This window comes from Idiotropiscis lumnitzeri, chromosome 1 (assembly GCF_059441095.1).
Source record: "Idiotropiscis lumnitzeri isolate Australia: NSW breed Sydney's pygmy pipehorse chromosome 1, RoL_Ilum_1.0, whole genome shotgun sequence".
NCBI lineage: Eukaryota > Metazoa > Chordata > Actinopteri > Syngnathiformes > Syngnathidae > Idiotropiscis > Idiotropiscis lumnitzeri.
In genome coordinates, this window is record NC_142391.1 from 5,347,112 (window position 1) to 5,360,726 (window position 13,615).

Genomic DNA, 13,615 nt, shown 5'->3' on the forward strand with positions numbered 1-13,615 from the left:
TTTTTTTTTAGTAATTTTAGTACTATTCTCTTTATTTATGTACTTTGCTTTTAAATGTCTTCAACTATTTTGTTTGTAATTGCTTTTAAATGTAATTTTAATGATGTGAAGCACATTGTGTTACCATGTGTATATGAAATGCATTATATAAATAAAGTACCGAGGGCTACAGACTGCCCCGAAAATTTCAGACAATACAGCTCCAGTTTTTATACAGCACAACCAGTTAATTTTCATTTTTTTTTTTTATTTTAGTTGTATAATTCTTGAATATTTTCTTTATCAGTAACAGTAAAAATGTGTGAGATGATTATTTACTATGGTAATTTACCGTGTGTGCCCCTAAATCTTTTTGCGCCCATAAAATTTTAGGTTAGGGGCCATTGTGCTCCTGGTTTAAAAAAAAAAAAAAATGGACCCTGCTGACTAACTTGCCTCCAGATACATTATGTGTTAGGTGACGCTCCACTAAGCAAATAGCCAAAGACATGCCTTTATCTACTCATAAATGCTAGCGGGCAATGCTAGCGGGCAATGCTAGCGGGCAATGCTAGCGGGCAATGCTAGCGGGCAATGCTAGCGGGCAATGCTAGCGGGCAATGCTAGCGGGCAATGCTAGCGGGCAATGCTAGCGGGCAATGCTAGCGGGCAATGCTAGCGGCCTTTGCTAGCGGCCTATGCTAGCGGCCTATGCTAGCGGGCTAATGTGGCTAACTGACGCACGACCATACGGACTAGCTGCAGGATACGAGCACAGATGGACTCACAAAACCAGTGCTGAGAAGAACATCATTGAGGTAAGAAATAAGGTGCTATTTAGGTAACTAAGCTCTTTGATTAAATGTAAACCAAAATTAATCCAAAAGTCACAAATTACTGAGTAAGCTAATATACAATGGTTCTGATACGTTAAAGAGAGAGGATGTTTAGGGTCTAAAATGGCTGCAGTTATTGAAATGAGGCAAAATCATTGTCAAATGTTTTTTTTTAATTCTGCTTCTGATTGTTTTATTATTATTATTTTTTTGCCGCGAGCGGTTTTGTTCTGAATTGTAGCCACACCTGAATTTAACATGAAATGGAGGAGGGAGACACAAAAGGAACCGTCTTGATGCTAATAAAACTAACTGTCTTTGAGCCTCGCACACCAAAAAAAAAAAAACAAAAAAAACCCATAAAAGTATACACGTTTAATTTGCATTTGTGCAATTTGATAAGAATTCTTCTCCCCAGGACAACTTGGTTCATCATCTCATGGACCTGAAATGACACACGAGGAACACTGTTAGCCGCTAATGCTAATATCTGCTAGGTATCAACGTCTTCGTTGCGCGTGATAAACTCTGAACTGCCCTTAGGATTTAAATGTGTTATTTCCACACAAACAATTACATGTTTTCATGTTTGTTTGTTTTTTTTAACTGAAAACATGTAAATGTCACACTGCAGGGTGTAAAAAGTATGTAAAACTGAGGCTTTATTAATTAGCGTAGATTTAAATGTCACTAAGGAAAAGTACAGCAATGCTTCTCAGCTTTTTCCAGATAAAGTTGTTACCTGTAGCCCTTAACTTGTGCATGGCCGACTGAGCATTTGAGGGAATGATGACGATGTCTGGTGATTCATCGTCTAGCCTACAGCATTATTTTCCGGAGGAATTCCTCCTTTTTTTTCTGGCTTGTCCTTTAATGGTGCCTGCGGGATCCTTTGAGAGCCTGGTCTGTCATCATGGAGGCACAAAAGAGGGATGGATGTAGTTTTTGATGATATGAAAGTGTAAAAAAAAAGGGGGGGGGGTTCATGGGGGGAGAGGGAATTAAAGCTTTTAAAAACTGGTCCTATTTGTCATCCAGGCCGGCTTTGAGTTGAGCTTCCAGCGCCATCTTGTCAAAGGTGCGCCCGTTGGTCTCCTCGCGGACTTTGTCCCGTACGTGGAAGGAGGCGCGTGCCACGGAGCGAGCGCTCTCCAGTACGGCGCGCTTCTCCTTGAAGATCTGCTCGCTCTTCTCCAGCTTGCGCTCGATGGACTGCAGCAGCTCGCGCCGCCGCTGCTTCTCCTCCTCCTCCACACGTTGCCGGTTGAGACGCTGCAGGCGTTCCTTCTCTCTCCGGTTCTGAACGGCGCGCTGGGCCTTCTCCTTGGCGCGCTCCTCGGCCACCAGCGCCGCCTGCCGGGCCCGCTTGTCCGCCTCGCGGGCGCGGGCCTCCAGCTGCCTCTGCTGTTGCCGCTCACGATTCTCGGCGGCTCGGCGGGCTCGCTGGATCTGATCCTCCTCACGCTTGGCCTTCTCCCGCAGTTCCTGGCCTCGTCGCTCCACGATGTGCTCGTAGTTCTCCAGGGAGCGGCTGAGTTTCTCCTGCGCCGCCCGCTTGGCCTCCTCGCAGTCCTCCTTCTCGCGCCGAGTGATCTCCTGGATGAGGGCGGCGTGGCGCCTCCGCTCCGCCTTGTTCAGGCCCCGCCGCTCCTCCTGGGACTGGTGCTCCTTCTCCTGCCGCTTGAGCTCAGCCATTGTGAGCTTCTCCCTCAGTAGCAGTCGCTCCTGCTCCAACACGGCTGCCCGTTCCTCCTCCAAGGCCTTGAGGTTCTGCTCCTGCAGAGACTTTTTGTGCTTCTCCTCGCGCGCCGCCTGCTGCAACTTGTGCAAGCGGTGGCGTTCCTGCCGCTCCGCCAGCTCGCGCCACTGTTTCTCGCTCTCCTCGGCTTGCCGCATCTTGGCGGCGGTCGACTGGCGCTCCTCCCGGCTGAGCCACCGTTGCCGCGTGGACACTTGCGTCTGCCACAGCCGCTGGCCCTCCTGCACAGCCCGTTGCTTGTTGCGCTCATCCTGCTCCCGCCGGAGCTCCTCCATTCGCCGCTCGCTGTCCCACTGTAGGTGGGCCACGTAGCGAGTCTGGCTCATGATGTCCTCCTCCTGGTACCTGGCCAGCATCAGCGCCGCGATTTTACGGTCGCGCTCCGACACGGCGTTCAGGCCTCGGCGCTTGACCTCCTTCACGATGCGCTCCACCTTCTGCGTGGTTTGCGGCGAGTGGCTCAGGTCTCCCAGGCTGAGGCTGCGGCCCATCAGGGAGTTGAACATGGCCAGGGTCCGAGCGCGGGGACTGGACACTTTGGCCCAGTGGTCCCGTGGCCCGTCCCAGCTGTATGACGAAGCTCCGGACTCTGAGGAGGTGCAGGTGGTGGTGTTGGAGGCGGAGGAGCAGACGGGCTCGGTCCTCCTCTGCAGGGACTCCAAGGAGTGGCTTTTGGCTCGCAGCTTGGGGTGAAAGTGTCCATTGTGCTGCGAAAACAAACCTCCGGTGACACCGTTCAGCGGTTTTGACACAGATGGCGTCAATGTGGACTTGGCTCTGACGAAGACGGGAGCTTTCGGTGTCACTCTGGGGTATGTGCCGGAGGGTTTGCACCCAGAAGATTTCCGGACTACCTTTGGTGGACCACCTGACGCCGGCCGCGGCGTTCTGCCGGAGGACTGCTTGGGACCTGTGGAACCGACTCTGTTTGGGTTTGATTGCAGTGATGGTCCCGGTTTAGAAGCTGAAACTGAATCAGTAGCTGAGCTGCAGGTCTCTTGTGTAGGAGGCTGAGTGGTGACTTTGTGCTGCTCCAACGCCGACGCGCAACTGTTGACCGCTGCCTGCATCACCCGCCGCTTTTCCTCCCGGACGATCCGCTCCCGCTCTTCCCTGCAGTGCCGCAGCTTGGCATGCCGATCCCGCTCGTAGACCTCGAACAGACCTGTCGCCACCCGCATGGAGCGACCTGGCGCCTCGCGGGCAAAGTCAGAGAGTGGGCGAGACAGCAGCTCCACGGGTTTGACGCCGCAGCGGGCGCATGCCTCCAGCGAGCGCGGGCTCGTCAACACGTAGCGGCTGCCCTCGGCTGCGGGCGAGTCGAAGTTGTACAGATCCAGGTGCAGCTTGGGTGACAGGTCGCCGTCGGGTTCTGGAGGCGGCGGCGGTGATGGGTTCGCCGGAGACGAGGTGTGGCAGGGGCTCGGCTCGGAGCTGCCGGTGGGCGGTGTCTGGAAGTCGCCGACGTCGCCTTCCTCTTCCGCAATGGCGCCATCCGCCTGGTCTGGCAAGCGTTGGTCTCCGGGGACCACGGTGGAGGCGCCCAGTTGCGGGGCGATGGACTTGCTCGTCTGCTCCTCAGCCTCGGAGGGGTCCACCATCGTTGGCTAAGATGGAGGAACAGGAAGAGGGTTCAATTTGGTGGTCAGCAGGGGGGAGGGTCGCCTTCATGCATGGCTGCTTACACATGTGCATGCACTCAAATGATTTATTTATTTCTTTTTTTTCTCAGCAGATGAGACTTTCTGCCTCCAGGGAAGTGACATCACACACAAGCCTCCATCCTGTAACAGAAGCTCTATTTTTGGCCGATTTAGTAGGCCAAGTGAATTATGAAGAAAAAAAAAATTTCACTCTACCGTAAACGACCTGTTTTTCCACCCCCTCCCAACAATTTAAAACTGCACCCAAGTGTTTTAATACCACGTTTTTTACTCTAAAAAAGGTTGGGTCAAAAAGGACCCAAAATGGGTCAAAAAGGTTCTTTTGGGGTTAAATAATGAACTCAATGTGCGGTCACTCCCTTTTTAATAAACGAGACATTCGTCTTCCACTTAAAGAGGATCCGTGCATATGGCGCATGCAGTGTTGCCAAACAAATAGCGTCTATGCTGCTGATAATGCTTACTGTGCGTCCAATAAGCATTTGCAAATTTGCTGAAAAACTCACATATTTGCTGTTTTTGTGCTCAGGCCAAAACAGTGTTTTGTATAGAAATCTTCCTTTGTCATCATCTTGTGGCATTTTGTTGCCTAGCGCTTATGAACTTTTCGATGGCGCTTCATTTAGCCATTGTCTTGACTAAATCTTTTGACAATTACCAACAGATTTGATTGGGTGTCAATCATTGGCAGATTTTTGTGTTTTGCGACATGACTCATTCACTATCCATCAGAAATAGCGGGAGTTCATTGTAGTCTAAGCCCTTGCTTGAAAGTGGCAGACGTTCACCCAGCCTAGCTTCTAAGTCACGGGTGGACCTATTTATGCAAATTTGTCAAATTATGACATCACATCTACATTTTGATGAATAGGCACATGACTGAAAATGCACATGAAGGATGATTCGCAGAGGGTCAGGATTTACATCTGCCCGAAAGTTTTATAATTGCCTGTGGCGGCAAAGCACTTCTTATGTCTAAATTAAATATCTCTGTGATTTAACGGAGACTAAATTCAGACAAAAAGATAAATAAAATCCACAAATAGGCAAATTCTGTGACTGCACAATGTCCCCAATAGAGAGGCTTGGCATACAATAGAGGATGATGTTACTAGAACCGGCTACAACAAAATGAAGGCCTCGAACCCCCGCCCACACTCCCACGGACAAATCACGAAGAGGAAGCGGACAGTATTTTTTCATATTCCAAATGAATATTAATTGTAAAATGTATGCTGACCTACCAGTGTGCAAGACGTCACTTGAATCGGTGCTTTGTTCTTCTTTAATCCGTCCAGCGGGCCTCGTTCCCCGCATAATAACATCAGCTGGCGGTGGGGCCTCTCCTCCCCCACCGCCGCGGAGCGTCACGCCGCCTCAGCATCTCGTCACCCGGGGACGCGCAGATGGCGGCGAATTCGATCGATGTTTCACTTGATAGCAAAAACACCCCAACCGAATGTCGTCAGATTTTTTTTTTTTTTTTTTTACTATGATGACATCGCGAGTCCTCGCTTGCGCTGCAGCATCCTACCCCCGCTTCGCCTCAGCTTCCGAGGAGGCCCCGCCTGCTCTTAGCTCAATATGCTCGCGATTGTGACGGCAATATGGACCAATGGCTGCGCGGCTCCTCCTGCATGCTTTTAACGTGCACCGCGCTTGATGCTTCCTATGCGATCAGTGATCCTTTTAGATTATCTCTTGCTTATGTTTTCGTTAAAGTGAGTAGAATTCATCCTGGTGGTGCCTATTTAATGCGTTTTTCAAATGATGTGCGCATGATGGCAATGGATCGAAATGATCCAGAGAGACAGCAGCTGTCATCGACGGAGGAAGAAAAAAAACGATGCTGTAATGCACTTAAAATCCACAAGAGGGAGATAGAACCTTACGTTACGGTGTTCCGATTCAGCGTCAAAACGCGCGAGTAAAAAAGAATTCTGTCATCTTTTTTTTTTTTCATATGCTTATTTATGTTGTTGGTAATTCTAAATATGTTTTGTTGTTAAAAACAAACAAACAATGCATCAGTATGTATCTATCATTTTAGCTTGTTTAGAAAGTTGCTTTCAGGGACATTCTAAAATCATAGATTTCTCTCATTAAAACAGCTGCGCGTGTTTCCAAAATCTACTCAAAATATCATTATTTTTTTTTATAAACCTATGAATCGTGTTTTGATTCCTTTTTGCATTCTTGTCACGACTAGAATATGAAATAAGGGCTTATTTATATATTTTTTAATTCTGTTATATAGTCTATGTATTGTTCCGAGTGTTTTTTTTTTTTCATTTTTTTTCAACCAATTAAACAATACTAGAAATAAGTTTAAATTAATTAAAAAGTAATTGTTTATCACGTTATATTATTATTATTATTATAATATATAGATATGTTGTTTAGTTGGCTAGCACTGCTCATCGCCACACACCTGTCATGCCGAATTTTCATGAAACCTGTGCGTTTTAATTAAAGTTCAAGGCATTACATCAATCATAATGTGCTTTTTCTTTGAAAACTCCTTATTAAGCATTTGGCTACCATCTTTCCCATACATACACTATTAATGAGTCAGGTGGAATAAATAGAATGCCATACAACTTTATTTATATAGCATTTCACAAAAGCTGGAGCTGTAACAAAGCGCTTTCCAAATGGTGTCATATAAATGACAACGCGTAAACACGGATACCAGAAGAACAGCAGAACGGTGTCTCATGTTGAGTCAAAAGCTAAAGAATAAAAACATGTCTTCAAACAAGTTTTAAAAATGGACAAAGAGGGGGCTTGCCTAACATTCAATGGAAGCTCATTCCAGAGAGAAGGAGCGGCAACAGAAAAGGCACAATCACCCGATGCTCCTTCTACTTCTCGGCATCTCCAGTAGCATTTAATCCGCAGGCCTGGTGGAGGAGCTCAGAGATTTTGGAACAGTTGGATGCGCTTGAGAGAGGACTGGCTGACTCCAAAGTAAAGTACATTACAGTAATCTAGCCTAAATGTAACAAATGCTTGGATTACTGTTTCGAAGTGCTGCTGGGAAAGATAGGCGTTCACCTTAGCCAGCTGCCTAAGATGAAAGAAGCTGGATCGAACAACAGCACTGATTTGCCGATCTAATTTAAGATCACTGCCCAATTTAAAACCCAAGTTAGAGACTGTTGGCTTAAGATAAGATGCCAGGGGGCCAAGGTCAACAGGGTTGAAAGTAGAAGGGCCACTGGGACCGAATACCATAACTTCTGTCTTGTGTTTGTTAAAATTCAAGAAATTAAGTGCCATCCAGATTTTGATTTGACAGGACAAAGGTGGTCTCAAGGAGAGAGCGTTTTTTTTTTTTTTTTTTGCTCAGCGGGACATAGATGTGACTGTCATCCGCATAGCGATGGATGGAAATTCCATGTCTTCATAGGATGGAAGCCAGGGGGAGCAGGTACAACGAAAACAGCACGGGCCCCAAAACAGAACCATGCGGAACACCATACAACAAAGGGGGCAGAGCGGGACTCAGACCAACCTTAGCACTTGTCTACTGAAACCTTTCTCATTATTCTGATTTAATCTAAGATATCGTCTCCTTCTGTCTAACAATACTGTTTTTTTTCTTCCAGATGGTTATCAAATGGCAAGAGGTTCTGCAGTCTTTGACCAGGAGAAGCCGTATGTACAAAAAGTTCATTTGAGTGCATTTCCAATTGGTGTATACATCCAAAGTAGATGAATAATAAATTGAAAAGTCGTCGTAAATGCAATCCGCTGTGAATTCTCCGTTGAGGGCTTGCTGACCCACTAAACTCGTGACAAGCCGAGGGGAACAGTGCCACTTTAATTGAGTTTTATCGGCGACAGAGAACGCGGTGGCCGGCTTGTTACCAGGGCTGAGTGAGTGTTGTGGGGGTCAGGTCATGTTTTGTTGTTGCTGCTGCTGCTGTTGTTGTTGTTGTTGTTGTTTTGGGAAGCCTGAACTGGTGAGTTCACCGAGAGGTGAACGCCATACCTGTTTTAGCGAATAATCACAGCATTCACACGGGGTAGTTAGTGGAATGACTAAAGTAACTTTGGGTATAACCACAGATATTTACTTTTTTGTCCACTCAATTCCATATCAGAGAAACTGGTGTCAGAGGGTAATATTTTCCAACAATTTCAGGGGCTGCCACACCTCTGTTTTATCAGAGGGTCTCCAAAATGATTAATGCCGCGCTTTGCCTGCATTCAATGACGTGGGCAAACAAGCTTTGGAATTGAGCGTCGCCCATCTGTGTAGGATAGGATACCTGCTTCCATTGGGGCTCATTTGAGCAAATTCTCATGGAGAAGCTTGTTGAAGTACAAGCCCCAAATGTCTGTTTAAAACCAAAATGGCCGACAGTAACAGATAAGTCCACCAATTTTTGTGTCGGTAGGTAAAACTGGTGTGTGGGAATTTGAGAACTGCCCATAATTCTATTGGTCAAACATTGATACCGGAAGCAAAAAAAAAAAACTTTTTCATGTCGCCTACCAATCAAGCATACCTGCTTCCAATTGTTGTTCATTTGGGCAAATTCCCTCATCAGATCTTTGTCGAAGTACAAGCTCAGGAATTTGCCCAAAATGGGCGCTTCAAGCCAAAATGGATGACTTCCTCTTCCATTTCTCGCATGAATGCTTGAAACTTTTTCATACGTCCTTTTATGACCAATATGTTCCCGAATTTAATTTTCTGTTCATCGGTGAAACTGGAGATTTTATTTCTCATTTTTCAGCTCTACTGGAGGATGGCGTTTTTTCTACACTTTCCACTGAATGGACAAACTTGTAATAATTGGTGAGTTTGCAAATCTTTCCTTCTTAGAAAGGCAGCAAACATCAACATTATATTCCGTTTTTATAATTCTTGTCATGCAAGGATGCAAAAAAAAAAAAAAATAATAAAATCGAATAATATGTATGCTGGGCAAATAAGCGGCAATGTCAATTAGTCAGGAATCACGACTTTAATTGAAGTATATTTGCATAGTCTGTGCTGATGACATTTTTGTGAGATTTTCCCTAGAAGCAATGCCCTCACTAAAAAAAAGTGACATTTTGAAGGGTACGGGGGTGGATTTTGAAAATTGCGAGGCATCCTCAATTACGCTCTCCCTTCTACCTCCAAACGAGCACTGCTTGTGTCCGTTTTCAGTTACAGAATGGCCACTAAATACGGAGTGCAGGTGTTCAGCTTCACAAATGCAGCTTTTAAGCACTGAAAAGGGCCAACGGGTCAACCTTTATTTACCCCCCCCCTCCCCTTGGCCCTCACGCCTTTCACCCCCCCCCTCGCCCGACTCGACCCACACTCTTTGTCCCTGTAGATGTTTTCTACTCGTTGGCCGAGACGGTTCAGCAGCTTGTGGAAAGCCTCAGCCGAAGCCTCGTAATTAGAGCTATTGAGCTGCTGGAATTGGCACAATTAGGGTCAGCATGAATGATTGCAAGCAGCGGCAAGGGGGGGGGCGCAGAATAGCGGTCAGGCCCACGGGGGGAGGACCTGGACAGGGGTGCAAGACAGTTTGGAGATTATTTAATGAAGTGAAAACAGAAAATCATCTGGAATTTTTGGTTGTGGGAAGTATCCTTTAAGTTTATGGATGTTCATCGTCCTCAATCTGAATCGAGACTTTGCCACCCAATCCTGGTCCAAGCAGGTTTCAGGAGGAGTGCAAGAAAGGGAGGTGAGACAGTTTGGGGATCATTTAATCAGAAGTGTCAAATTAAGGTCCTGAAAGTAAGCCCTGCCACAGTTTGGTCTAAGCCACAGGTGCTTCTACTCAACCGGCAAGTCAACGAGCTATTATCTGCCGGTTGAGCACAAGCGCCTGTGTCCAAAGGCCAATTGTGAAAGGTTTTTACTTTGTGGACTTGAATTTCACGGCATTTAATAAAGTGAAAACAGAAAAACATCTGGATTCTTGGTTGTAAGATGGTTAAGACAAGAATGCTAAATCTAGGGATGCGCCCTTTCCTCAGTTGGAACGATCCATTCCACCGGGTTGCAGGGTCCAGGAGAAGAAGTTTTGATGAACTGAAGAAGGCAAAGCACAAACAATACTTTTGGTTGGAGGATGTTTAGGGTTAACATTTGGTCTTGGGATGTTCCCCCTCCTCAGTTTGAACCACCCCATGCTACCCAGTCCCCATCTGGTTCCAGAAGGGTATCTAGGGAGAGACCTTGAAAGGGGATCCAGGTCAGCTTGGAGTTTTATTGATGAGCTCAAGACGGAAAATCTTCGAAATGTTTGGATGTTGGACAGTAAAGACAAGAATCTTTAATCAAGGAATGCTCCCCTTCCTCAATCCGAATCACCACCATGCCACCCAATCTTCACTCAATGCCAGCAGGATCCAGGGAGGGTAGCAAGAAAGGGGGACGAGACAGTTTGGAGATCCTTGAGTGAAATGAAAACAGAAAATTAGCTGGATGTGCTAACGGCAAGAATCTGACAGACTGGAGTATTTTTCATTCACTCAAGATAGAAAATCATCTCGATTTTTGGTTATCTGACCGTAAAGATTAGAATCCTTAGTCAAGTTCCAAACCAAACCATGTCAAGGAGTCCCCACGATTTGCTTGTTGGATCTAGAAGGAAAACAAGAGAAGTGGGCAAGACAGTTGCAGGGGTGGGCGAACTTTTTGATTGGCGGGCCACAATGGGTTCTAAAATTTGACAGAAGGGGCCGGACCAGGAGCAGATGGATGGAGTGTTTTGGTAACCTCACCTGATCGGAGAAAAAAAATACATTTAATTTGAAATGAAAATGAACAAAAGCATTCAACAAAATATCTGTCGTTGACACTCTACAGTATTTAGAAAATAAAACATTAACAAGATTTATTCATTTAATTTTTTTCAATTTCGTCGGGCCGGATTAAAACGTTTAACGGGCCGCTTGTGGCCCCCGGGCCGTAGTTTGCCCACTCTATAATAAAGTGGAAACAAAAAAGCATTTGTATTCTTGGTTGTCGGTTGGCAAAGACAATGCTCCCATTTCCCAACTGGAACCACCCACTTCACCAGAATCCAGGGGTCTACCAGAAAGACAAGAATCCTTAGTTGAGGGATGCTCCCCTTCCTCAGACCGAATCTCCACTTTGCCCCCAAGTCTCTACCTGGTACCAGCCCAGGGCCAAATTATTTTGCTGCAGTACCGAGATGTTCTGGGATGTGACGATGAGTGTGTGTCTGAAGGAATGTTAACGAGATCACCTTAAGTGATCCCCCCCCACTACCCGCCGCCCGGCCCCCCACAGAGATCGAAGTTTGTCGGGTGTAAAGCTGTTGTAGACAAAGCAACACTCGCGGCCAAAAACAAAGTGCGGCGCGGGGGGGGCAGTGGGAGGCGCGGGTGTGAACTATTGCACCAGCCAGCGTCAGCAGACGGGCCTGCACCTGCGCCGCGCTATTCACCGCCATGTTTACACACTGTCATCAGCAATTAAAAGCCCCCGCGGGGTGGATGAGGGTGCCCGACCCTCCGCAGGGCCCCCTGCGCCCATACCGGGCCCTTATGGATGCCCAATTGAGCGTAGTGCTTGGCTGATTGAATTAATAGCTCCGTCTCGGCATGGGACCGCCAGGGTGGGTAAAAGGAGGGCGGTGGGCGAAGGGGGGGGGGGGGGGGATTGTTGGTGTTTGGAGAAAGGGTCAAAAGGGGGGATTTGTTGAAAGTGTCCAGCAAAGCTTTCTGTTGGCAAAGCAAAGCTGGAAATGTGAACTGGGGGCAAGCAGAGGTCTCACTCTTCACAGGACCAGCCAGGTCCACAGACAACGCTGGATGCCGCCTTTAGAACTTTAGTGTTTCCCAACCTTTATTGAGCTACGGCAAATACTGTATTTTACATGAGAACAATATCACGGCATACTTTATTTTGTACATTTTCCCATCTTGGGGAAGAGAATTTAGTTGTTCTGCCTGTCGACAAACGTTGCTGGTATAGATAGATCGTTCATGATTAATTAATAATTCGGACCAATTTTTAGAACATACAGCACTTCACACATGTATGAGCGTTTGACGTATTACATTTTTTAACTGGAATTATTCATTTGAAATTGAATTCACCTCATTTCACATTTATTTCAATATAACTGTACATTTTTGTTTTTGGCTTTAAAGGATATCTTTCGAGGGCCTCCTTGCTGCCGTACACAATGCATCATAATCAAAATGGTGTGAAAAATACTGTACACGTTTGTTAAAGCATTTCTTTGTGTTGCGTAATAACTCTGTTGTACCTTCGGCTCCCTCTAGTGGTAGGTGAAAGAAGCACTATATTGAATGTTCAAACTGGGCCTAATGTTTCAGCAGTTTCCTTTTTTTATTATAATCCAGTCCTGTACATTTGCATTTACTGTTTTCTTCTGAACAATTTTCATTGAACTTTTTTTCATTTTTTAATTGAATCCTTATTTAAGTACTTTTATTTTAACTTTCTATATTTACGCACAGTGCTAATGTTACAGTGGTTTACCACAATATATAAAGTAATTTAGGAATAAAACATCTGCCTCTTTTTTGATGGACACTTAGGCCAACTGTGCTCCTGTACTTCAATATTGGTCATTCTCGTGGTTCGGATCTGTGTATGAGGCGCATGCAGCAGACAAAAACATTTACCCCTAACAGCTTTGCTGCGCATTCAAGTATGTGACACTTATCCAGGTTATGCTTAACTATAGTGGATCTTCCCCCCCAGCCTAGCTACCAAATCATAGGCTGAGAAACTTGGTCTGGGGGCGGTATTATGCAAATGAGCCATGTTGTGATGTCACAGATACATTCTGGGAAATAGGCAGTTCACCAAAGATTTACTCGAGCAGGCATTCCGGAGACTATTAAAAGTAAAAAAATTAAAAATTAAAAATTAAATTAAAAATATTCCATGGTATGTTTCATTTAAATTTCAAAGCCGGTCAATTTGAGCAGCAATGTTAAAAAAACACAGAAAATAAATCCAGCATACATGTGTGACACTTCATTGGCTCTCCGGTGCATTAAGCACCGCCCCCCAACCCATCCCCACAAAAAAAAAAAGTACCTGCGTGCGATCCAAAATGCTTTTTAAGCTTTCGAGCCAAATAAACAAAGCCATTTTAATGTCTCTTTTATTTATTTATATGTATTAAAAAAAATCCCCGGCACCACACTGCAGAGTTTCCTGCGTGGAGCTTCTCTGTGTTTATGTCACACGATAGCCGATGTTTAAACAACAATCAGTTAAAAATGTCCTTGATGGCCGACGCTGACGTGCTTGCGCTTAAACCGCAACAGAGACACTCAGAGTGGACCTCCGCCAAGGCCTGACTTGCCGGATCAGTACTAAATTAAAAAACTTTATTGTTTGCAGTTGT

The 13,615-nt window shown here is 45.8% G+C and overlaps 1 protein-coding gene across 2 annotated transcripts; it reads right to left on the reverse strand.

The window, feature by feature from the left end:
* Positions 1-1,175: 1,175 nt before the first annotated feature.
* Positions 1,176-6,071, reverse strand: ccdc177 (coiled-coil domain containing 177). 2 transcript variants are annotated; one of them, XM_088312546.1, is made up of 3 exons: positions 5,479-6,071; positions 1,558-4,181; positions 1,176-1,260 (listed from the first exon to the last, which is right to left on the reverse strand). In XM_088312546.1, the coding sequence occupies exon 2, from the start codon at positions 4,173-4,175 to the stop codon at positions 1,839-1,841; it is 2,337 nt and encodes a 778-aa protein (XP_088168672.1). In that variant the 5' UTR covers positions 4,176-4,181; positions 5,479-6,071; the 3' UTR covers positions 1,176-1,260; positions 1,558-1,838. The 2 variants fall into 2 exon arrangements, with proteins under 2 accessions (XP_088168672.1, XP_088168663.1); XM_088312537.1 differs by having other exon boundaries at positions 5,483-6,070.
* Positions 6,072-13,615: the final 7,544 nt, after the last annotated feature.

Excerpts from the sequence above, each read along its gene's own strand:
- ccdc177 (XM_088312537.1), bottom strand. The coding sequence starts at position 5,563 with ATGTTATTATGCGGGGAACGAGGCCCGCTGGACGGATTAAAGAAGAAC. Across the intron at positions 4,182-5,482 it reads AAGTGACGTCTTGCACACTG|CCAACGATGGTGGACCCCTC; the intron begins GTAGGTCAGCAT and ends CCTCCATCTTAG.